At 40.5% G+C, this 24,419-nt stretch overlaps 1 protein-coding gene across 1 annotated transcript in view; it reads right to left on the reverse strand.

Moving 5' to 3' along the window:
* Positions 1 to 1,348: 1,348 nt before the first annotated feature.
* SRPK1 (SRSF protein kinase 1) overlaps positions 1,349 to 24,419 on the reverse strand; it is a 61,879-nt gene continuing 38,808 nt past the window's right edge. Inside the window, 9 exon segments of the mRNA XM_029943354.1 lie at positions 1,349 to 3,871; positions 5,358 to 5,450; positions 9,307 to 9,376; positions 13,979 to 14,086; positions 20,610 to 20,710; positions 21,066 to 21,485; positions 21,863 to 22,076; positions 22,502 to 22,527; positions 23,747 to 23,912. Coding sequence (XP_029799214.1) covers positions 3,687 to 3,871; positions 5,358 to 5,450; positions 9,307 to 9,376; positions 13,979 to 14,086; positions 20,610 to 20,710; positions 21,066 to 21,485; positions 21,863 to 22,076; positions 22,502 to 22,527; positions 23,747 to 23,912 — 1,383 coding nt within the window. The 3' untranslated portion in view covers positions 1,349 to 3,686.

The following is a 24,419-nucleotide window of genomic DNA, read 5'->3' on the forward strand; positions in this document are numbered from 1 at the left end:
GTGGCTCAGTCAGTTGAGCGTCCAGGTTCGGCTCAGGTCATGATCTCGCGGTGTGTGAGTTTGAGCTCTGCATCAGGCTCTGTGCTGATGGCTAGTTCAGAGCCTGGGACCTGCTTAAGATTCTGTGTCTTTTTCTTTCTCTGCCCCTCCCCTGTTCACACTGTCTCTGTCTCTCAAAAATAAATAAAATGTCTCACTTTCTTCTGAGCAACACTACAGTATGAACACACTACATGTTTTCAGCATAACATGACTAAATTAACTACAACAGTTTATTTAGTTCAGGGGTGGGGAAGGACTTTCTATTAAATAACGTTAAAAAACAACAATAAAAGGCAAAAAATTGGAAAAGTATGTGATAGAAAAATGGCAAAAATGCATCATCTTTAGTATATAACAAATCCTTACCAAATAATCAAATAGGGAAGCATGCCAAAATAAAGCTGGGTCATGGAGGCAGATAAGCAAAAAATACAAATGGCCAAAAAACAAGTTTCTGATTTCAGTAGTTATCCAAACTGCAAATTAAAAGATACTCCTGCTTTTTGGCAAGCAAACTGGTTCTCAGGAATAAAACGAGTGTGAGGCTTCCTGGATGGCTCAGTGGGTTGACTGTCTGACCTTGGCTCAGGTTGTGATTCAGTGTGTGAGTTCAAGCCCTGCACAGGGCCCACTGTGGTCAGCGCAGAGCCCGCCTCCTATCTTGTTGCCCCCTCTCTCTGCCTCTTCCCCACTTTGCTCTCTCAAAAATAAAATAAATCCTAAAAAAGGGAGAGATTTTTAAAAAGGAATAAAATGAGTGCAGTCCTAACAGGTCCATCCAAACACTGCTGATCACAGCAAAACAGTCCAACCGTTTCCCACATAAGTTACAGGACATTCACTACACGCCATAACAATGTGCTTTACAACCGGGCCGACCATTCCATTTCTGAGAACGTATGCTGAGGAGAAAATCGGACGAGTGCACAAAAGCCTGGGCACAATGGGGTTTGCCATGCCAGCACCTTAGGCGGAGTTCACGAATCTTTAGCTTTCTGCATCTACTACGATTGTAATCTGGGGCAGCGATGGGAAAGACACATCACAAATATTCTGGGAAAATAGTACTGGATATAGGGAATAACAATTTTCTTGAGATTTTCCAAAATGTACTTTGTTAATCTCACCTACTGCCAATTTAAAGGTAAAAGCAAAGCTACAATGCCATAAAGTGGCATGTGTTCAAGCTACACAGTTTCACTGCTTAAGTTCAAAAAGCACACTCAACCAATCCTTCCCTCCATTCTGAAGGTTGGCTCAGACCAACTTGGGGAACAAATGAACAGAAATGCTCTGGAAACATGTAGGTTATTAAATAATTTTATTGTACTGCATTTATAAAGAAAACAGACAATGTACCCGATAGAAAGGATAAAAATGCATTTGGGGTTTTAACTGACAGCAATAGAAATCCTTTAGTAAGATCATGGCAATTTGACAGTTACGATTAAGTTCAATAAAGGTACACGGGGTACTTGGAAGATCAAATTCTATAGCTGCATCTTTCTACAGCTTCTAATTCATCTGGCTCCTTAAATGATAGGGGGGGAAGCCCTTATTTGGAGGGAAAACATGTCCAAAAAAGAAGTTATAGGTTCTCTCTTCTTAAAATTTCCTTTTACATCAATTGTTAAAATGGGGCTTTCTATTTGTGTGTTTTGGTTATTTTACCTTAATATCATCACCAGAACTCCTGTAATTCCACAATTGTTATTTTACAGTGTAGAAAAGAATTCAGTTCTAGTCTGCTATTGCTTTAGATGTATATATCGCTGAAAAGCCAAAGTGGATTGGAAGTGCCGAAGGGTTTTCCCTGCCGTTGTTGGATACAATCTATTTTCTTTATTCTTGATAGGTGCATAGAGAGCCTCACTTAAAATTCTTTCTACAGGAACATGTCTGATTTCAGGACTACCCAATCAAGGATCCGATGAATGGCTGGCCATAGTTACTCACGGTTCTAGGTTTATGAGTTAAATGGATTGCATAATTGCACCATGTTTTTCTTTGTTGTTGCTGGGTGGAAAAATGGCAGAATCTGGACTCCAATCTCCCATACAGAGGGTCGGCTACCTGAAAGCCTCATCAGCAGCTTTGCTAGTAGAGCCTCAAGTTGCACCTCCTTGGCTTTCTGCAAATCACTCCTGGAGCCGTCTCTGCAGCATGCTGTAGTCCCCAAGGCCCTCTTGGTCTGTGCTGAACAAGTGGCTGTGACCCCAAGCCTGGCCCTCTTTTACTTTTAATATGATCCGATGAGTAGGTAATGTCTAGGGTAAGTCTAGGAGAGGCTCATTCTAAAGTAAGATTCACAGAGCCTTTTCTCATTAAAAAAAAAAAAAAAAAAAAAGCCTCAAGTACATCTCAATTATCCCAAAACTGCAGTTAAAAACTTACATTATACAAAGAAATAGCAGCAGAGAATGGCTAATCTTAAAACAACAAAAAACAAACAAAAGAACAAAAACAAAATGCCCCCAAACAAAACAAAAAAAACCCACCCCAAAAAGTGCCGTCCCGCCCTTCCCCTTGGTTCTCCTATGCCAGGATTTCATTTAAGACCTGAAGCCTCTCAGGAAATGAGGAAGGCAAAGCCACAGAAGGAAACTGCTTCAAGGCTAACTTTTGGACAAGGTGAAGAAAAGGCTGTGAATAAAAGCAGGGGACTGACTGGAGAAGAATCAGGAGTTCTAGGACATTTTCTTCTTAGAGCGGAAATCTCTGAAACCCAGATCTCCTTTCTAGAGTCATACTGATTTCTTTAGTTATGGGGCAATAAACTCAAGTGCGGTGAGTAAAGTGCCGGCCAGGAATTAAAACGACAAAAAACAAAACAGCCAATTGAAAGAACTCTGCTGTTAGGGTGACAGAAGACACACAGGAAAGGACTGTTTTGCAAAACACCTGTGGTTCTGAAGAAATTACAAGTCAATGGTTCTGCTTCTGTTTTCATCAAAAATCAGACCAAAGATCCAAGGATTGTAGCATTATTAAAGGATGAAAGGAATCGGATAGTGCTTTGAACAGTGAGTGATAAAATGGTGCCCAAATTTGGAGTTTATATAGCTCCTTTAAAAAGACAGCTTCAAAGTCGCAGGAAAAAATGTGAACACAGAGAGCCAACAGAAACAGTCCAGGAAGACAATGCAGCCTGGATACAGCAAGTTTAATGTCTCTGCTGTACACAGAAGTAACACCCTTTCCCCTTCTCATCCTTATGCTGGCAATAGGATATGCACTAGAAAATTTGACTCTTAGAGTCAGTGAATAAAAGGATGAGCTCATACATCTTCATAGCTCTTTTTAAAAAGGATGTGTATAATTTACAGGGTGATCTAATGGAAAGACAAGGGTACAGGGTGAGAGGCTGTTTCACATTTTAGTCTATTAGTCTTTGGCAGAGCCCAATCAAGGCCAAATTCACCTAGGATGCCCAATGGCTGTGGGGGATCTCCACAGGGTCAAGGAAGCAAACCCAAATGAATAGGTTGATTAAAAAAAAAAAACCTCCCCCAAAACAAAACAAACAAAAAAACACTAGGAAACCCTTGAAGGAAGAGCTTCACCCTAAAAAGGGAAGAGGGAAATGCTTGTTGGGGAGAGGAGAGGGTCGGCATGTGATCTCTGCTGCGCTGCTGGGCTGGGGCTTACGAGTTGAGCCAAGGGTGCCGGAGACAATCGGCGGCAGTGGCTCTCTTCTCGGGTATCAACTCCAACATGGGCAGTAAGAAATCCGTGAAGCCAGCTGCCTCTTCCTGAGGCCACTCATACTTCTCCACAAGAACCTCAAAAAGGCCCCAGGGTTTCAGTTTCGTGATGTGTTTCAGGTCACCTATGACAAAGACAATACAAAAGAAACTGACTGACACTGACAAGTGACAAGAGCCCTTTGTGGAAATCCAGGAACTAATCCAAGTGCTCTATAAAGAGTCAAATTTTGCCACCAGAATTGAATCTCCATTCACAAAGCACCACTCTTTTCTGAGGGCCTAAAAACTCAATAAGACAATTTATTTGCTCCACCATTCCAGTATTTTACTGGGCAGGCCTAGCATGAACTAGATATTTACTAAAATCAATGTTAAATGCCTATATATGAAACATGGTGCCTCATGGTGTTCAGAGGCAGTTTATTACCACATACTAAGAACAATGTGATCGTACTGGTTTTTTTTTTTGGCTTAACAGTCTAGTAAATATTGCTTCCAAATAAGGCAGTAAGAGCTAACACCATGTCAAATCTGTCTAAAAGCAACAAGACTAAAAGAATAAACCCCACACAGGTTTCAGAATATATAGCTACACCACACTTCGTACTACTCTGGAATGTTATTTAAAAAAAAAAAAAGGTCAGTTACAGTGGCTTATTAAGGTAAATGCTGCTTTAACACTTTTACTTATACAACACTTACTTGAAATCTCTTCTGTGGGCAGCGAATGCCTGACTAATTACCAATTCAATATATGCAAGCCATCGACTGGTCTTTGTGCAAGGAGGGAGGGGCTCTTGTGAAGTCCTTCACTATTTTCTCACCAAAAAAGAAACACTAAATGTTTCTGAGGATGCTTGCTGTTGGGTGTTGAGAAAAATGATTTTTCTCAGCACTAGTAAAGAGGTTTGCGGAAAAAGGGAATCATGGCAAATAGGGGAAAAAAGGCCAGTCTTCTGGTCCATTCCATGCAGGTTTTCATATTTCAGCTTTTAAATTTTATTTGGATGCATAAGATGTACACATTTAAATATGCCAACACATGTTATCAAGTCAAAAATTTGCGGTAAGAGTATTCTCTTGAGTATCTTCATGACTCCTCAGCGATGACATAAACTTATAAACTGCAAAGGTAAAGTTAATTGGTAGGACTGATGGGCTTAAGTGACTATGTTGGGTGTCACTGGGCCACAAGACAGTGTGACGCAGTCCTGCCTTTAAGAAGCTTAAGGTAAATGACTTGCTCTTTGAAAGAGGCAGTTCTTAGACCAAATGCTGGCAAGAATCTGCTCGTTTTTCAGAAGTGCTATAACAGGACTAATCAACCAATTGTGTGCCAAGTACTATATACATGGTAACTTATTCAATATGAAGTAAACACTTAAGATCTCCAGTTAGAAAACAGCACACTGAGGTTGGGTAGCAGCGGGGCTCTGGAGCCCGACAGTCTGGCTGCCATCTCTGCTCGTGACCGCACTAGTACCGCTCGGCAGTCAAGGCAGCCCTATTCTTCTGTAGGTGTTGGGGACAGGTACCCAGCAGTACTTACCTCTTTATTTTTAAACACCTTGCCCCCTTAATGTCTGGGAACAAACACATTTATTTTACCTTTTTTGGTGAAAAACTCCTTGGAATATTTTCCTGCCACAATGAGCTTTCGAGGCACCTTCCCCAGAAGTTCTATGATCAATGCAATGTGATCTGTATGTTTCAAACATTTCATGAAAGGAAAAAAAAAAAAAAGACATACATAACAGGAGTAACGAATGCAGTTCTGAACAATGGCAGAAAGAGTAGCATGCACACCTCTTTATAAAACATTTCAGGCTTGCTTTCTGTCCTAAATAGGAAGAGGACTCTATCCATTTAATGGAGAATCCAGAAAACCATAAAAAATCAGGCGCCCACTCCAGTGGGACATGAGTGATCACAAAAAACAGTCTTGGTGTGAATGCTCTGCTTCCTGAAGTTGTATCCCTGGGGCCTAGATGAAAACTCATGTTAATAATACTACCTCTGCGATTGAAGAAGTCCTGTGAATATTTCCCACTGAGGGCAAAGCGTCTTGGAATTCTGCCTATCAGCTCTATAATGTGCGCAATGTGGTCTAAAATAGAAGGGTAAGAAGAACAGGATCAAGGACAAGCTGTAAAAGGTTTTTTTATGAATAGCTTTTTCAAGGACTAGCTGTTTAAGAGTAACTACAAATATAAGCAAGGATATTCCAGGCGAGACTGGGAAGGTCGAGAATTATTTCAGGTGGTTGGTTACCTGATAGCGGCAAGTCCCACTCTGGAGTCTGGAGGCTGATCCAGATCTTTGTTTCTATTTTGTCTAAATATCTAGGTTTAGGTGGGCTTTTCAGATGAGGTAAAAAAAATCTGTACCAATATGCTTCAGACATTCTAGAACTGTTACTTATTTATGATACTGCTCCAGGCTTCAAGTAATAAGAGGATCACTCTATTTAACAAAGTTCATGATGATTAAACAATCACATATGATTATTTAAGTTTTCACAGCCACCCAGTATAACAGGCCAAAGATTAATACCCCATTGTAAAGATGAGAAAATAGAACCTCAGAAAGAATAAATGGCCTGCTTGAAGGTACAGGGCTAAAAGGAGCTAGAACTCAATGAAAACCCACATTTTATCATGTCTAGTTCAGAGCTATTTGTTTTAAAATAAATCCTATTTTAAGTAGAAATTAGCAAAAACATTTTAAAGTACTTGACTTCTGCAGGCTACTAAGAGACGCCCTAATCAGAGCGGCGCCTTGTAACTGTCCCAGCGTGAATGCGGACTGTGCGCACTGCCAGGGACGTGTGTGCACACGCGCACACATTTACACGTAGCTCTACCACCTTTTTTATTCTGCAGGTAACTATGAATATGAAGACATTTTAAAAAGTGATGGCTGCTAGTCACAAAAGATCTTTATAAAGGACTTTAATCCTGTTAGAGAATCATGAAGACTAAAAGGAATTACTTAAAAATTTCTAATAATGTTATCTTAAAGGGGAATAATATGCCAGAGACATCAATATATCCGGGAATTTGTGAAGCTCTCAGGTCCTGTTTCTCATGTAAAGGACTTGGTGCTGTCATTTTAAAAGGGCTTTATTTACATTCATGAATTCACGATAACCTTTTGGCAGTTTTGACTGAATTTACAGTTTGGTAACAAGAACTTGACTGCTAAGAAAGTTCTGCCTATTTTAGGCAAAACTGCAAATAAACGATTATAAATGAGACTACAGTTTATCTAACTGTAAACTTCCAAGGAAAGTCCTGGTTCTGTTAATATTTTTCCTATGCCAAGGAATTATTTTTCCCTTGAATGTGTTATTTTACATTTAATTCCAGCAACCTGTATCTGGTTTACCAATTCCTCATAAGGCTGATATACCTGATAGGCAAAACTACCAAGTTTATCTATCCCAAGAGTTAGGGCTGAAAACAGCATGAGAGAACGTGCTTCTCGGGCCCCAGTCCCGTGACTGGTAACAAACTGTGCACACACTGGCTGCACTCTGCTCTCATGAGCCTCTTTTGCAGTAGTTTGAAGTTTCACCTAAGGACTACTAGTACTGACTGGTACAGGAGGAAATTAATTTGTATCTAAATACTAGGATAGATGGTTCTCCCTTATTCCTTACTTGGGGACTTTTTATATACATTTCAATTTTCAGGTTTGGTAGCATACGATCCTACACAATAGAACTCGAGCTGCTCTATGTGTTTTGTACCACACACTATTTACAGAGAGTCTACAAATATAAAGAGAAAAAAATCAATTACTCTCCCAGAGATAGTAGGGCATTTCTAAAATAGTGTAAGTCTATCACCCAAAACTTACAACCAGGGAAAAAAAGCAGCAGATTACGGAAAATTAAGTGTGTACACACATAGTAATTACAGTATATTCTTACAAGGGCTGATGTATAGGAAACACCTCCATACTGTACTCACTGAAACAGGCATCTGGTTATGGGAACTGGTGTAACATTTACCAAACAGTGCTTATTAGAAATGTCAGGAGGTCCTACTAGGAATGCCTATTAATGTCCCAAGGGACCACAGTTTGAAAAAGAGAGAAAAACAGCATTCTTGGTTCCACAGGGCACAAAACCTGATTTCCCTAAGACTGGAGGAAAGCACAGGAAGTGAAGGACATATTTTCCTTATTGGGAAGGTATATTGCTAGTGTTTCAAGTAATTCCCATCAATCCTGAAAACAAAATCTGCCATAACTGTTTAATAAAGAAGGTAAAATATCTCTTTAACAGTTCTTTCATTCATGTTATAATCTCATCTAAGTTATCTGGACATCGCCATGATTAAAAAAAAAAATCACAGGTGGGGAATAGCTTAAGAATTCCCTAAGCTTGCACTGATGGGTTAACAAGGCATAAAGGAATAGAAAGCCACAGGATGAAGCATCCAAAATAAAGCTGCTTTCACAAGAAGGAAGAACCAAAATAGGTAAACAGGTAAATAGGACTATAGACCACAGCAGGGTTGCCCATAGTGGAGCTAATTAGCAAAAGAAAGGTGCCTTGTTGACCCTGAGGTAGCATGCTCTGTCTGTCTTGTCCCCTAGGACAGTTCAGGTAAACAGGTGGTGTCTCAGGCTTGCTATAAACAACCTTCCTCCAGCCAGGATTCTGTTTTGTATTGATCCAAACCCCCTAACACTGCAGATCTTCACAACCTTCATTCCCTCACACCCTTGAGTTAATGTTCACAGTTTCGCGGTCTTTTGTGCACACTCATCACACTTGTGAGCCTTCTGATCCTAATAAACAGGGAGCAAGGGCTCTAGTCTCCTCCCGGATATTAGCCTCTCTCACATTTTAATCCGTGTCCCCCTCTCTTGCCAGACAAGACAGAACTCCAAACCCAGAGTCTATGACAACCACACATTTAGCTGTCTGCTTTCACAGCCTCTCAGACGGAGCAGCTGACAGCTTGGGCCTTTCCCATCAGCTATCACAAAATGTAAGCCAAGGCTATTTTGTTTTAAAATGGAATTCTAAGTGTTAATATGTTTTAAAAAGAAAAAAGTATGGCTTTAATTTTTAGGAAAAAAGAATGCTAAATATTGTAGAATTTATACCAACAAGACGAAGTCTCTGCATTCACAAACACCATTCAAGTTGTATGTTTGCCTATAAGATTATTGACCTCCAAATAAAGCTGCAGGCTTAACTGAGCAACAAGTCGATGAACAAGTAATTCAAACTGGGTAAAGAATGAGGCACTGATGTATAGAGAAAGGAAAATAACTAGATATTTTAGAAGAAACTACTTGGCAAATACAAGTTTTAGTTTAACCACCTGTGGCCTTTTCTGTAATCCTCACAGAGTTCTTTGATAGCTACTATAAAATATTTAGTACATCTAATACTAAATATAAAATATATTTCTAATTTTCTGGGACTTATATGTTCTCAGCATACTAAAAAGACGAAGCTCCTCAGTTCTATAAACCACATAGCCACACGCAGCAAGTGCAAGTGCCAGCGCGGACATCCTCAGTGACGGGGACTCACCTTCGTCCCGAGTGTACTCTTCCCCGGAATGCGGTTCAAACAAATAGTCGCCCGTGGCCAGTTCAAATGCCTAAGTAAAGAGGACAATATGTAAAAGCATTAACAACAACAACAATTTCCTTTGGGAAGCTTACTACTTGCTATTTGGCTTAATTTGGAGTGATTTTTTCCTTCTCTGGGAAAGCCACAGATGACGATCACTTAAAAAATGGCTTAAGATTATTCCTAAAGAGCTTTCCTTCCACATCTGTGTCAGTAAAAGGAAGCTGGAAAGCAGCAATAATATCATCAACATATAGATTATTCCCCTCCCCCCCATCAGCAATTTGGCTCTCTTGAGTTTCTCTTTTTGCTCAGCATGGGGCATAGCTGGATACTAAGTTATTAAACTGTTCATGAGAACAGCAGGTCCTCTCTTCTTATGTTGTCATTTCACATGGCTAGAAATTAAGATTCTGTACTCAGAGTCAAAACCAAAAAACAGAAACAGACATCTCTCTACCTATGTATGTCTATTATTTGGCAAAAGTAGAGTTTTTTAAGTTATTGCTTTGGAAAGCACTCCCCAAACTGTTTCTAATAGAACTCCCAATTCCTGGGTCTATAGAAAATTAGAAAAAGGTTGTGTGTGAAATGCGGTCGAGAGCAATTTATGTTTTGGGTGGCTGGAAGATTCAGAATTCATCAATTGAGGAAAAAAAGGCACAGTCTTCTACAAGAAAAGTTCCTATAAACAGTTCAAGAACTGTGAAAAAGTTCTTTCCTTTAGAATGTGTGCCAAGCAGTATGGAAAGACAGCACTGGAGTGACAGGACTACACTGATCTTTCCGAGTAAAAGATGGGTTAAAGAAAATACAACAGCAGTTTTAGAAAGGACCTTATTGGTATACAAGTATAGTTGTGAGTCAAGTCAAAGTCACAGGTCAATTTTGATTGAGTCAATGGTACTGAGCAGTCCAGATAACTTCAGGAACCGTGGGGTGGATTCTGGAGCACGCTCTCTAACTCAGACCCCGATCTGGTGCTCAGTGGCTTGCCAGTGTCCACTTCTGATTTTAGGACATGACAGCTTTCCTCAAAACTGCATTACCTGAACTGTACTACTGCCCAGGCCACAAAATGAGAAGTTTCAGGACTGCCCCTAAAATGTCAGGGATGCTATGGCTTCTTACCAGGCATAGCTGGTTTTACATTCCAGCATTTTATTTTGAAACCGAACCTGATACATTTCCACCCCCTAACTGTCCTGAGGTTTATAGTCCCAAAGTGGAAAGGAAACAAATTGTGATTCTTATTCATCAAAATTTGTTAATCTCTTCAGACCAGTACTTTTTCAAAGCCTCAGAGTGGGAGCTCAGTAAATATACTGAAATTAAAGTTCAAAGAAATAAAGAAAATTTCCTAAGATTCTAATACTAATTTTTTCATCTAGATACTTATATCTAGTACCTAAAAGTTCTCTGAGAAAACTATTTTTTGGAACATAAAGTAGTTGCCAGTGGTTGCAATTTTGTAAATAACAGCAAAAAAACTCCACAAATCAAACCAAACCAAACCAAAAGATCACAAAATCAAAATTCGAAACTAGCAGAAGCTCTAGGTTAATGCAACACTTTCATTGAACACGCTTCCCTTTATAGATGAGAAAATTGTGTCCAAAACTGACAAGCAAAAAAGCCCATGCTGGAATGTAGGCCCCTAATTCCCATTCTCTGTGACAGTCAGGGTCGCGCTGACCTACACTGGCAGCACTGGTCAGGAAATCCAGTGAGCCGCTACATCCGGATGATGGAGCACATTTAGTGCTAAAAAAGAAATGAGCCATCAAGTCGTGAAAAGACGAAGGAGAACCTTCAGATTCCAATATTATGAAGTGAAAGAAGCCAATCTGGAAGGTGCACATTTTTTTCCTTATAGTTGGGACATTCTGAAAAAGGCAAAACTATGAAGATAAGAGAAAGATCAGCGGTGGGCTGGGGCTGGAGAAAGAGGGACAAACAGCACAGAGCAAGCTTCGGGCAGGGGGCCCATTCTGCAGGATTCTACCGTGGGAGATCCAGGTCGCTGTACGTTTGTCAGAATCCACAGCATGGAGGGTTTAAAAACATCTCTTCTTTATCAACTCTCAAATGGTCTTCACAGAACATTCCCTTTTTACAAGTGCCTTCTAACTCAGTAGTCTTAATCACTAACGTGGCAGGCCATCTCGCTATCTCTTTCTCTCTCAGAGAGGGTCCCAATCTTTCCATCAATTAACTGCATCAGATAAAGGTTGATCCATCTCTTTTAGGCACTTTTGATATTCCAGGATTTGTTTTTACTTTCTGGTGATGGCTAGATGTAAAGTGACATTTTTAGGTCTATTACAAAATGAGAGAAATTTGGAGGAACAAGTGGGGCTCAAGTTTTCACAGTATTGTCACATCAGATGTGTTTTCCTTCCTTGGTCAAGAAAATCCTGCATGTGAGCTGGTCCAAAATGGAGGCAAAGTTAATTCCCCCTTTGTCCTTCTGCCTTAGTATGTACTGAACAGCATGCAGACCTACTGCCCCAAGCAGTTAAGCCCCTACTAAGAACCACATCATAATAAATCATATGTCATCTGTAAACTAGCTTTACTTTGTAACTGGTGGCACCTCTAGCACGTATTTTCTCTAGCAAATCAAATTCCTCAAAATAAAGCTCTAAAAGAAGTTAGATTTTATTCCAATGTTCTTCCATCTTGCGCACAACACCAAACCTTACATTTCAGCCATCTTGAAAGATTACTGATACATCCTGACAAAATGATTTACAAGGTCATACCATATTAACAACATGGTTTTAACTCTTATCACCTCTGGAAGACACAGTTTTTCAGGAATGTATGTTAGCAAGAAATCTATGGGGGCACCGGGGTGGCTCAGTCGGTTAAGTGTCTGGCTTTGGCTCAGGTCATGACCTCACAGTTCGTGGGTTCGAGCCCTGCATTGGGCTTTGTGCTGACAGCTCAGAGCCTGGAGCCTGCTTCAGATTCTGTGTCTCCCCCTCTCTCGGACCCTCCCCTGCTCACACTGTCTCTGTCTCTCAAAAATAAATTAAAAAAACAAAAAGGAAAAAAAGGAAAGAAATCTATGACCTAAAACAGGCTAGGGCTTCTAGTCCGTAGTTTCTCAAGGTTTTCCCAGAGTTGACTGTGAATATTAATTGAAACAACTGTTTAACAGGTTTCTGGTTTAGTTGACTCAATTTGATGATCTGCAAATATTTACTAAGTACTGCTATACAATAAAGAATCTGTTTGGTATTTGTCCCTGTTTCCTGAGAGGACACCTCTACATGCTTGGAATTTCCAAGTGATAAGAGTTCCTTCTGTCACTCATGGTGCTCCCTTCCCCCCTAATCATCATACCAAGGAGGTGACTCATGTGGGCTCCTACATAGTTAAGAGGGGTGCCGGATATGCCCCCTAACTGGACAAGGCCCAACTGTGTGAGGACTGGGGCTTTGAGCCAGCATTATCCTAACCTCCAAGGAAGGAAAGAGGGCTGGAGACAGTTCAACCACATGATCAACAATTCCTTCCATCAATCATGACTAAGTACTGGAATCTTGGTAAAAAACTGGGCACCTGCAGCTGTGTGAACTGCCCTAGGAGGTGGTGCACACTGACGTGTTGGGAAAGTGACATGTCCCAAGGACACAGAGGCTTCACCTCTGGCACCTTCTTAGGCCTCACCCTATGTATGCTTTGATTTGACTGGTACTCATTTGTAGCCTTTATGACAAAACCATTATAGCAGTTTTAACACTTTCTTAAATTCTGTGAGTCATTCTAACAAGTTACTGAATCTGAAAGGATAATGGAACCTCCCAATTTGTAGCCATTAGCTCAGAAATGCAGGTGGCCTGTGGACTCCAGAGCTGGCAGCTGGTGTCTGAAATGAAGGCAGTCTTGTGGGAAATTACGCCCTTGCTCTGTGAAGTCTGCCATAATTCTGGGGGGTCAGCACTGTACTGTGCTGTAAGCACCCACTCAAAACGGGCCAGGCCCTGAACCACACAGCCACACACAACAGACACGATTCCTGTCGGCATGGCACTCACAACCTAGTGGAAGAGAAACAAGTAAGGAAACACACAATTACAAATTAAAGAACATACTCTATTTCAGGAAGCAATGCAACATGTTCCAAGATAGGCTTTTTGTGGGAAGCCATTCAGTAGCAACTAAATCTGACTGCTTGAGTTCTTGTTTGGCAGGGACAAAGCAGCAGGATGACTGGGCTTCACATTTTGTGAGGTGTAAAGGTGTTTGAGGTGTCAAACTGTGTAGAATGAAGAGGTTTCCAGGGGGTTCCCTAATCTGAAAACAGATTACAGCCAAAAGGGCAAGGGCACCAGTAACCTAATCAAAAGCAGCACCACCTTAGAACCCCCAACCCCCCCATAAGCAGTAGTAAGAAACATTGGTGTCTTCAGCCCATGAGCAATTTGGCAAACTGAATGGAATGCCAGATGTTTTTCATTAGCTTTTGAATGCCACCTCTCCAGACAGAAAATTTAGAGTGCCAGTGATGTCACATTTTTATTTTCTTGTTCGTAAAATTCACTAGTCTACTGAAAATCAGCAAACAGCAAGGTACCGAGCTACCGCATAAACATGTGAAGGTCAGGGGGAAAAACATTACCATGCATGCTGTGCTCCAAATGTCAGCAGGGGTATTATAGCCAGATCCTATCAGAACTTCCAAAGAGCGATACTGCCTTGTTTGAATATCTTCTGTGAAATGTTTGTGCTGAGTAAATGGAGAAGGAAACAGTTATTTTAAAATTCAGTTATTCTAAAAAGTCACAACTACTTAATAATGGAGATTAAAATAAACTCTCTGAGGTTTTTCTCACACCAGTTTCATTTAGCTAGTTTCTTAAGATACGATTAAAAATAAATTTATTTTTAAGAGAGAGAGAGCACAAGCAAAGGAGGGGCAGAGAGAGAGAGAGAGGGAGATAGAGAATCCCAAGCAGGCTTTATGCTGTCAGCGCAGAGCCTGACATGGGGCTCGAACTCAGGAACTTGTGAGATCATGACCTGAGCCAAAATCAAGGGTTGGACTTTTAACTGACTAAGCCACCCAGGCACACCAAGTTTCTTAAGGTATCATTTTGATGCTATAACTTCCAAACAGTACTTTGGTTTTACACACTGTCCATTCCAAATTATTTTTAAAACATGAATCTAACCTTAACAGAGACACATGGATGAGGGAATAACCATGGCGTTTTAAGAAAAGGAAAATTATTACCCCAAACAAAAATTAAGTTGTTCACCTGTCTAAAGTTAATAAGCACTTCAAAAAATAAATGACACCAATTTAGAGTCAATTCAAACTCTCCTTGCTATGCACTCATCATGAAGAAATAAAAGATTTTCAAGAATCTTATAAGCACCATCTATAAAGAACTCTCGCCCTCATTCTCCTCTGTCCCCCTTGCTTCGCCAAAAAGTCAAACATGATTCTTGGGGAAACAGAGACCACGGTAAGCACTATGAGAATGCAATCAGCGAATGCAATCAGCGAAACAACTAGTTTCTTTAACACAGAAATTGTATAGGAAGGGAAAACCTCTATCGTACAAGCAATTTAAGAGACATAGTGCTCAATTTTGTATTCATAGATTTTATTTGGAACCTATTACAAACACAATTAAAGGAATGTTCACAAGTTAGTGGCAAAACTGACTGAATACTTGATATTGAGGAATTACCAACTTCTAAGGTATGGCAATGGCGTCATGATTACCTGAAAGAAATCATCTTTTAGGAAGCCATGTTCATGAATGAAAATAAGACACCTGGGATGTAGGGCAAAATAAGCTAGAGTGGGCGGCAGAGTGGGGACACAGGGGAAAGCGGACTGGCAATGACCTGACACCTGCTGCGAGGGTCTAGCACGACGACACAGGGTTCTACTGCTTTGCTCTCTCTACCTTGGTGTAGGTGTGAAGTTGGCCATAATAAAAAGTACCGCAGAAAAAAAGAAGCTTAGAGTGAGTCATACACACAAAATTCAGATAATATTAGAACATGAAACAACAAAGCATGGAAGATGATTCTCTAATCCTACTGAAATTCAAAAATAAGGAAGAACATCTGTGAAGAGAAGAAATTAGGCAGATAAAAATTCCATGTAGAAAACCAGCATTGACCAGAGCTCCAAAGGGACTAAGACTGATCAAGAGAGCAACTTTTGCACTCAAGGGTGTAAGGACGCAGGTCCGAATTCGCCTCTCAGAATCATTAGACAAAAGAAGGGCACACATCGCCCAAGGCAGAAGGGACCACCCTTGTAACACCCAATCAGGAAAGGCCAGTTAACACCCTTAACATTTCTAAGGGCAGGCCTAGAAGGCTAGTCACGCCCTATGTGAGGGTCCTGGGCTCACTCTGTAATTGGTCAATACTCTAAATGCTGTGATTGGCTCCCACCAAAAGTATCCATGTATGGCTAAAGTATTGATAGCCCTGTATTGATAGGCCATAGTGATTGGGTCACTACCTGTGTCACAATTTCCTGTAACTCCCCCTTCCCAAATCCATAAAGGCCCTGCCCTGCCTTTGTTTGGGGCTCTCCTCATGGATCCACTGAGCTGGTAAAGTCTGTGAGCCCGAGCTTATAAGCCCATAATAAAACCGCCCTTTGCTTTTGCATGTGTGACTCGGTCACCCTGGTAGTCTCTGGTTTTTGGGGGCGATATTGGAAACTTGAGTATAACAAGAGCATCACCAATAAAGGCAGAGAGAGACAGTCGCTGAAGCCAAATAGCTAATTTGCGAGGTTAGAGTTTGGATTTCATCTGGCACCACTGTGGGTTAGCACACAAGGGAATGTGCTGTTAGAAGACTGATAGGACCTCTAAGGACACCATTCCAGTTATCTTCTGGCTGGTGGCCAGATTTAGGCTTAGTAATGAAAATCTGAACACTGGTAGTGGAAAGAGGAGAGAGAAAAGTAAACCCAAGGAAAGCCACAGAAAGAATACACAGAATTCGAAAATTCAATGGCTGTGTGTGGGAGACAGTAGGAAGAAGAGCCAAAAGGAACTTATTAGTGGCAGAGGGACAGCTGTGTGCTGACAAAAACAGATGGAGACATTTTGGGAAGTGGTTTTATAAGCAAACAATGGGTTCAGATACTGAGTTTGAAGTGGGATGTACTGCAGGTGACCACATGCTATAATTTATAAGATGTATCTCTATTTGGTCATTCATGTCCTACTGGTCACTCAAAATGTTACTTCTCATATACATCGGTCTTCATCCACTGTTCTTGGCTCACAACTCCCCAAATTCTTGGAATTTCCTGAGCAGTCAGAGTAATTGGAACCTATTTGTTATATGTGGTCTCTTACCCTCAGTTCCAGAAAACACTTCAGAGCTGTAGAGGTACAACGGTGTCTTATTCACAAGAAGCCCCTTTCCACCGCAACTGAGTTTATGTTAATGAGCTGACTTCTAGAGAGCACCTAAGGATGGGAGCTGGTTGCCAGAGAAACTGACCACGAGTAGAGGGTGGGAACTTTTAGTTCTACCCCGATTTCTGGGGAGGGGAGAAGGGCTAGAGATTGAACAATCACCAGTGGTCGATGAGTTAATCCATCATGTCTATGTAATGAAGCTTCCATAAAAACCCCAAAGGAGAGGTGGGTTTGGGTAGCTTCTGCTCTGGGGAAGCAGGGTGCTTCTATGTGCTGCTGGGGCAGGCCCCAAACTCCAGGAGGGCAGAAACTTCTATGCATCTCTCTTCCTCGGCCTGTTGATTTGTCCCCTTTTGATATCCTCTGTAATAAACCAGTAATGCAGTGAGCTCTGTTAGCCATTCTAGAAAGCCAATCAAACCCAAGAAGGAGCTGAGGGAACCTGATCTATAGCCAGTTGGTCAGAAGTCCAGGTAACAATCTAGACTTGTGACTGGCATCCTGACTTGGAGGGGCTGGTCGAACTTCCAGTTTGTAGCCAGTTGTCAGAAGCACTTTCCGGAGGCATCTGAAGTGAAAGGAGGTCTTACAGGACTGAGTGCTTTACCTGTGGGATCTCATTTATCTCCAGGGAGACAGTGTCAGAACTGAGGTGAATTCTCAGACTGGCGCCCAAGAACTGCTTGGTATGGGAAAGCCTTTCAGAACTGGGTTGAGTGATACATTTTAGAATAATGGACATGCTGTTCAAGGGAGTTGTCTTCTACGCCTTGTGCCTCACTACTGCCTTAAAAAGATGGTGTAAATGATAAATGAGGTCAAGAATCAGGTGGATCAGTATATCCACTCACTCCTAAAACTTCACCTTAGTAGAGAATCCAGTGTTAATCTTACTGATTAAAAAATTTTTTTAATGTTTATTTTTGAAAGAGAGAGCGAGAGAGCGAGCGTGAGAGCGAGTAAGCAGGGGAGGGGCAGAGAGAGAGAGGGAGACACAGAATCAGAAGCAGACTCCAGGCTCTGAGCTGTGAGCACAGAGCCTGACGTGGGGCTTGAACTCACGGACTGCAAGATCATGACCTGAGCCGAAGTCAGACACCTAACTGACTAAGCTACCCAGGCGCCCATCCAGTGTTAATTTTTAAAACATAAATTGACAGAATAGCAAAGAAATTAGAGCAATAAAATTTACAAGATGGAAAACAGATCACTGGTAAATGTCTTAGTGGATCTCAGAAAACAGAACAAGCCACAAGCGAAAGCTGAGAAGCGCTGTGATGTAGATCCTCGCAGGGCTCAGGGCTCAGCAGTATTAGGTATCTCTGGAAGTAGGGGTGAGGGTGGGATTTAATCCAGAAACACTGCTTTAGAACATCTTTTAAAGAAATAGGGCTCTAGGGGTGCCAGGGTGGCTCAGTCAGCTAAGTATCCAACTTCAACTCAGGTCATGATCTCACAGTTCCTGAGTTTGAGCCTCAGGCTGGGCTCTGTGCTGACAGCTTGGAGTCTGGAGCCTGCTCAGATTCTGTGTCTCCCTCTCTGTCTCTCTCTCAAAAATAAACATTAAAAAAAAAATTAAAAGAAACAGGGCTCCAGAACACAGAGCATAGTGCATTCTAACAGCCCCTTCCCTGGCTGGACAGACTATTTGGAGGTTTTCTCCAAATAGGTAAAATGGGGTCTTTGGAGGTGAGGGTTGAGGAGAGAGTACCATTCTGAAAACAAGGAAATTAACTGACTATGTAACACATGTTGAACCCCTCATTTTCCTGCAGAAAGAAGGCAACAGATACCTCACAAGAAGAAAATGTCAAAAATGGGATAGTAAACTATATCCTCTAAGAGAAAAATCAAAGAACCAAGAATTCTTGAAAAGTAAAAATATAATGGAAAAATGAGAAAAAACAAAGCTTAAAATAACTAGTCGAGAAATCTCTAAGAATATAAAGCAAAAAGAAAATGACAGAAAATAGAAGAGAAAGGTTAAGACAGGACCTCAAGGAGGTCTAACATTTGAATAAGATTTCAGAGCTAGAGAAAAGAGACCAAGGAGGAGAAAAGACAGACAAAATAAAAGAACTAGAGTTTATATATATATATATATAAAAAATTTTTTTTGAGAGACGGAGAGAGATAGCACAAGCAGAGGAGGGTCAGAGAGAGAGGGAGACATAGAATTGGAAGCAGGCTCCAGGCTCTGAGCTGTCAGCACAGAGCCCGACATGGGGCCCAATCCCATGAACTGTGAGATCATGACCTGAGCCGAGGACGGACGCTCAACTGACTGAGCCATTCAGGCGCCCCTAGAGTTTCAATACTAAAAGTACATACCAAGTCCTTAGTATAAAAACAGACCCAGCAGAAAAGTGTGATATAACGACCCTACAGACTTTCACAGGGGAAAAGGTTTCATGCAAGGGGTCAAGAATCAGCATGGTGTTGGTCTTTAGCAGAAACCGGTTGGGGAACTGGAAGATAATGAAGCAATGACAATCATTCTGAGGGAAAATTATTTTCAACCTAAAACTTCACATGTAGCCAACTGAGTGTGAGAGCAGGATAGAGACATTAGGGGACACAGGAGGTGCCCCCTCCCAGTTTCATACACCCTTTCTTAGGAAGCTACTGCTGTGCTGACAGCAGAGAGAGCCTGCTTTAGAGCCTCTGTCCCTCCTCTCTGACCCTCCTCCACTTGTGTGTAGGCACACACACATGTGAGCTCTCTCAAAATAAATAAAACATTAAAAAAAACTTAAAAAACACCCCCCCCAACATGACACTATATACAGCAAAACTCCTTTAAGGGGCACCTGGGTGGCTCAGTCGTTTAAGCATCTGACTTTGGCACAGGTTATGATCTCATGGTTTGTTAGTTCTTAGTTTGAGCCTGACACGGGGTGAGCTCACGCTCTGCTCTGGGCTCCACACTTTCCATCTCTCCTCCTCTCTCTGTACTACATGGGATTGTTGCTCCCTCCCTCTCAAATATAAATAAATAAATAGGTTTAAAAAATTTTTTTAAACCCTTAAAAAAGCAACTGACTTAGAAATTGATTTAGCAATTTTATGTGTAGGCCACATCCTGAGGACAACCACACAAAGATTCAAGAGCAAAGATGCTCATCACAAAGAGCTATCAAAGACGTGTAAAAACTATAGTATGTTAGGGATTACCACATAACCAACTGAATTTGGTGCGTATATTTGGTTAACAAACAAAAGTGTGCATTAAAATATTAAAGTATGTTAAGTGCATTAAAAGCTTACAATTAAGAAGTTAGATGCCAATTTCGAAAATAAGGGGGAAGTATGAACATGTGGATTTTGAGTCTGAAAGTGAATTAAGAATTCAGATAAAACAAGATTGGCCAGTAGTGAACGTTACTGAATAGGTGTGACAGGTCCCTGGAGAAGGAGTGGGGACTGTTTTATTATACCATTCTACTTCTGTAAACATATTTGAACTTTTCCATAATAAAAGGTTAAGAAACAAGTGAAAAAAATATTCACCAAAACGTTAACTGGCAACCTGGGTACAGAACTACATATATTTTCTTCCTTAGCACAATTCAAGTCCAAATTCTCATTCATTTGTAGCCACTTCAAAACTTAGCATGAAGGAGGCACCTTGGGTGGCTTCAGCTCAAGTCAAGATCTCACGGTTCGTGAGTTTAAGCCTAAGGTCGGGCTCTATGCTGACAGCTCAGAGCCTGGAGCCTGCTTCAGATTCTGTGTGTGTGTCTCTTTCCCTGCCCCTCCACTGCTCATACTCGGTCTCTCTCTTTCTCAAAAGTAAATATTAAAAAAACAATCAAACAGAGCACTGAGATAAGTTTAACTTACCACCCAGCAGGCATTTCCAAGATCAGCAATCTTCACTTGGAGCTTTTCTGCATTTTTTGGCTCAAGGGGATTAACAAGAAAATTTCCAGCAGTGGATTTTCCTATAGACAATAGGCATCATCAGTAAGACAGGTTAGTGAACACAGAAATACCTTCTGAAGTAATATACATGGGCCCTTGACTGGCAACCTATGTTATATTTTCTAAGCTAAGAAGAGTACAGCGGCACCTTCAGCTTATGGAATTAAGCCCTACGTTCACCTTCAGAGCAACGAGTGAAATGCTGCACATTCACTCCATGACCAATATGATTCAACATTAGCTAAGAATTTACACACTCAGCTAACTAGGTGCCTGCTCAAAGTTCTACACATAAAGACAGTGGTACTTTTAGCCTACAAGTTCTTGAATTTGCTATCAGGGAAGGGCAGTGCAGAGGTACGCCTGCACAGGTACCTTTGTTGTCCAGTGGTCCATCGTGTTCCTGCTCGTGCTCGTCTTCACAGGGAATCTCTGCCCGGATGCTTTCTTGAAGCTGGCTAATGTCCTGCTCGCTGAATGACTGGTCTGCATTTGGTGAAGACTGGCACATCACGGTATTGGACACCTCGGAGGTGACGGGTGTACAAGAGTCTGTTTCTTGAGATGTGCTGCTGTCTCCATTTTGGGAGCTTAGAAAACTAGGTTCCTGCTTCAAATTTTGGACATCACAGTCATTAGCATTATGTAGATCCTCTTTAAGCCTCAATGTTTCCTTATTATTGTTCTCAGTATAATTAACGATTTCAATTACTCCATTGCAATTAATCTCTGCTGCACCACCCTCTACACCACGTTCCGTAAGTGTTTGATCCTGGTTAATGGTACTTGACTCTTCTAAGGAACAAACAGACAAAAAGGATGTATGTGTATGTGTATGAGTGAAAAAACAAAAAAATTTCTCCATAAGATTAAAACATTTTCTAAAACTTATACAGGGTGACATAAGAACATGACTGAACATCTCAAACCTATTTATGGAAGGACAAAGATCTTCTCATCCTTATTCAATTGCAAAATGAAGTCTATGTTGCATTTCCACAGAAAAGTCAGAAATTACATTTGAATATTACCTGCCTATCCATTTATAAAAGTTCTGTACTGTTACTGTACAAGGATACCCCCAGAGATGTGTTTTATGCATGAAACCACTATATTATAGAACAATGATAAATTAATGTTAAAGTAAATTTTTGTGTATGCTCTATTTATACCAAGTTTTTCTTGGGTCATTTTATTAGGTGGGTTCTCTTTCAAGGGTCTTTCAACAGGACTCTCTGATTCTTCTTGCTTGTTTGGTCTTTTTTGCCCAGGGCCCGACTCTTTCTCCATTTCCTCAATTTCCTGCATTCGCTTCTCTAGTAATTCTGCCTGGCGTTTCTGCTTCTTCTTCAATTTCTTCTTCTTATTCTTTGACATTTTGTCAGCCTGGGCGGAGATTACAAACAGATAAAGCCTTCAGGTGGCTAATCCATTACCCCTAGTTGGAGATAACTGTTAACTTTAATATTTCCTAATTAAATTTCACTCCTTCCTTAACATAGCACTTAAGTTTCTCATTAATGTAAACAATGTGGATACTCTTATGAAACCAAATAAAAATAAAATTAATAATAAATTTGGTCCTCTGAGCAGTCTGTGGAGCTGGTGTACTCTCAGACACACTCAAGTTTGTAGAAGCTTCACCCATTCAAACTTGTTAAAGATACATGGAAACTTATTGGAAAAAATTGTAGAAGCGCAGGAATATTTTTTTGGTTTTCAAAATCTAAACAAACTGTGATCTCTAACAGAGGAATCTCTGCCCACTGCCCACAGATCAGAATTAAACATAAAAAACACCTTATACTTACTGGTTTAGGCTGGGGCGCAGTACTGACTGGAAAGAAAAGAAAATCAAGTAAGAGTCCTGGCATTTTACAGGCAATGAAGTTTATGTTGTAGAGGACACTACTGTTTGAGAGCAACTTTGGTAGAAGTGCCATTTACAAAAAAATAATGCATATAAAAGTTGACAAACATAAAATAAGCTTAAATAAATATATTGTTGCTGGAAAAAATCTCATTACCATGTATGTTTAAAATAGAAAACGACAGGCAACCATCCCCTCACCCCCATCTAGAACTCCCATTGCTAATTCTTCCTCTTGGCCCTGGTCAGTTTTAACAGGAGCACGACATCAAGAGCTGAAGTAATTTGTTACACAGCATGTTACGGATATTAGTTTAGCTCAGGTGGGAGGTAGAATCTTCCTTAAAATTTTTTTAAAAAGGCAAAAAAGGTAAAATTTCCCTCGTAACTATTCTTAAGTGTACAGTTCAATAGTGTTAATTACATTCACATTGTTGTGTAATACTGCTAGAACTTTTTCATTTTAGAAAAATGAAATGCTATGCCCATCAAGTAACTTCTCATTTCCCCCTTCTTTAGTCTACCTTTATAAAGGAAGCCTGTGTTAACTGATACTTCAACTTAAATTTCCTCAAAAACAGTTCCTCAAATATAATAAAATTATAAAAATTAAAATCTATACCGCAAATGGCAAAAAAATCATCATAATCATAGCCATCATTTATTTAGCACCCTACTAAATGCTTTAACCTGGAACTAATCCCAACAACTCCTGCAAGAGGGAAAAGGAAGTCAAGACACTCGCTCAAGACACCCAAGCCAATGATGAGGCCAGGACTCAAACCAGGTCTGTCCACTCCAATGCCTAAACTCAAGTTCTTGGTCGCAAAGCTACCTTGCCCCCTGCACAAATCACTGACCTATAAGCAAGCATGTATGATCATGGGATGAGATAAAGACATAATAAATGGCCATCAAATCACAAGGGAAAACATTTTAAAACAAGAACATGAATCAGCTTTTAGAGCATACAAAATACCTGTATACAATCTCTAGACTTCTTTCTACAGGAGAGTGATACTGAGAATTAAAGTCTTTTGAAGGCTGAGACTACTTCTTACACGTAAGTACTTCCCATATCTCATTGTTAAATGAATGAGTGGTGCTTTACTTAACTGCTGGTAATAGATAAAAATAGGAACTTCTCTTAACTTCTAAGGAGACCAAAGTCTTCCCGGAAACATACCCGCAGACCCAGAGGGTGGAGGAGCCCCAGATCGCTGCCATTCTGTGGCTTCTGCAGCCAACCGACGGACGTACTGCTCGTTCACGGACAACAAGATGTTTTCTGGTTTAATGTCAGTGTGGATGATGCGGCACTTGGTGTGTAAATAATCCAGACCCTGTAACACCTGGATGGGAATAGAGCAGGAGACTTGCAAACACAGAATACAAGTCTTTCTGGAGAAGGAAGAAATCACAACACAACATTTAAAAAAATAATATAAAAACAATATGGTCGTTTTCAAAAGAGAATAAGACATTTTTAATAAAGCACAAAGAAACTTCCCCAGAAAGGTTACTTGTAACTTTACCAAAGGTAAGAGTTTATTTATAATAAAAAGTTTCTTCAAGTGTTAAACAGCTAATTCTATTTGGTGATATTTAAAGAAGTATATAAAGACTGAGAATAAAAGTCAATATGCCCTTGATAAAGTATAAGTGATGAAGGAGATTTAGATATCTCTTAATTCACATTTCCTTGTTGATACAGAACTGAGGTCTCTTGATTCCTAGTTTGGAGCTCTTTCCATCAAAACAAATTATTTGCCCCTTGAAGTAAGCTTTATACTGAAAGCTATTTAGAATATTAGAAAATGCTCTTGAATAACCTTATGTAAAGAGACAGTAATAATTTG

Source organism: Suricata suricatta, chromosome 7 (genome assembly GCF_006229205.1).
Source record: "Suricata suricatta isolate VVHF042 chromosome 7, meerkat_22Aug2017_6uvM2_HiC, whole genome shotgun sequence".
NCBI classification, from domain to species: Eukaryota; Metazoa; Chordata; class Mammalia; order Carnivora; family Herpestidae; genus Suricata; species Suricata suricatta.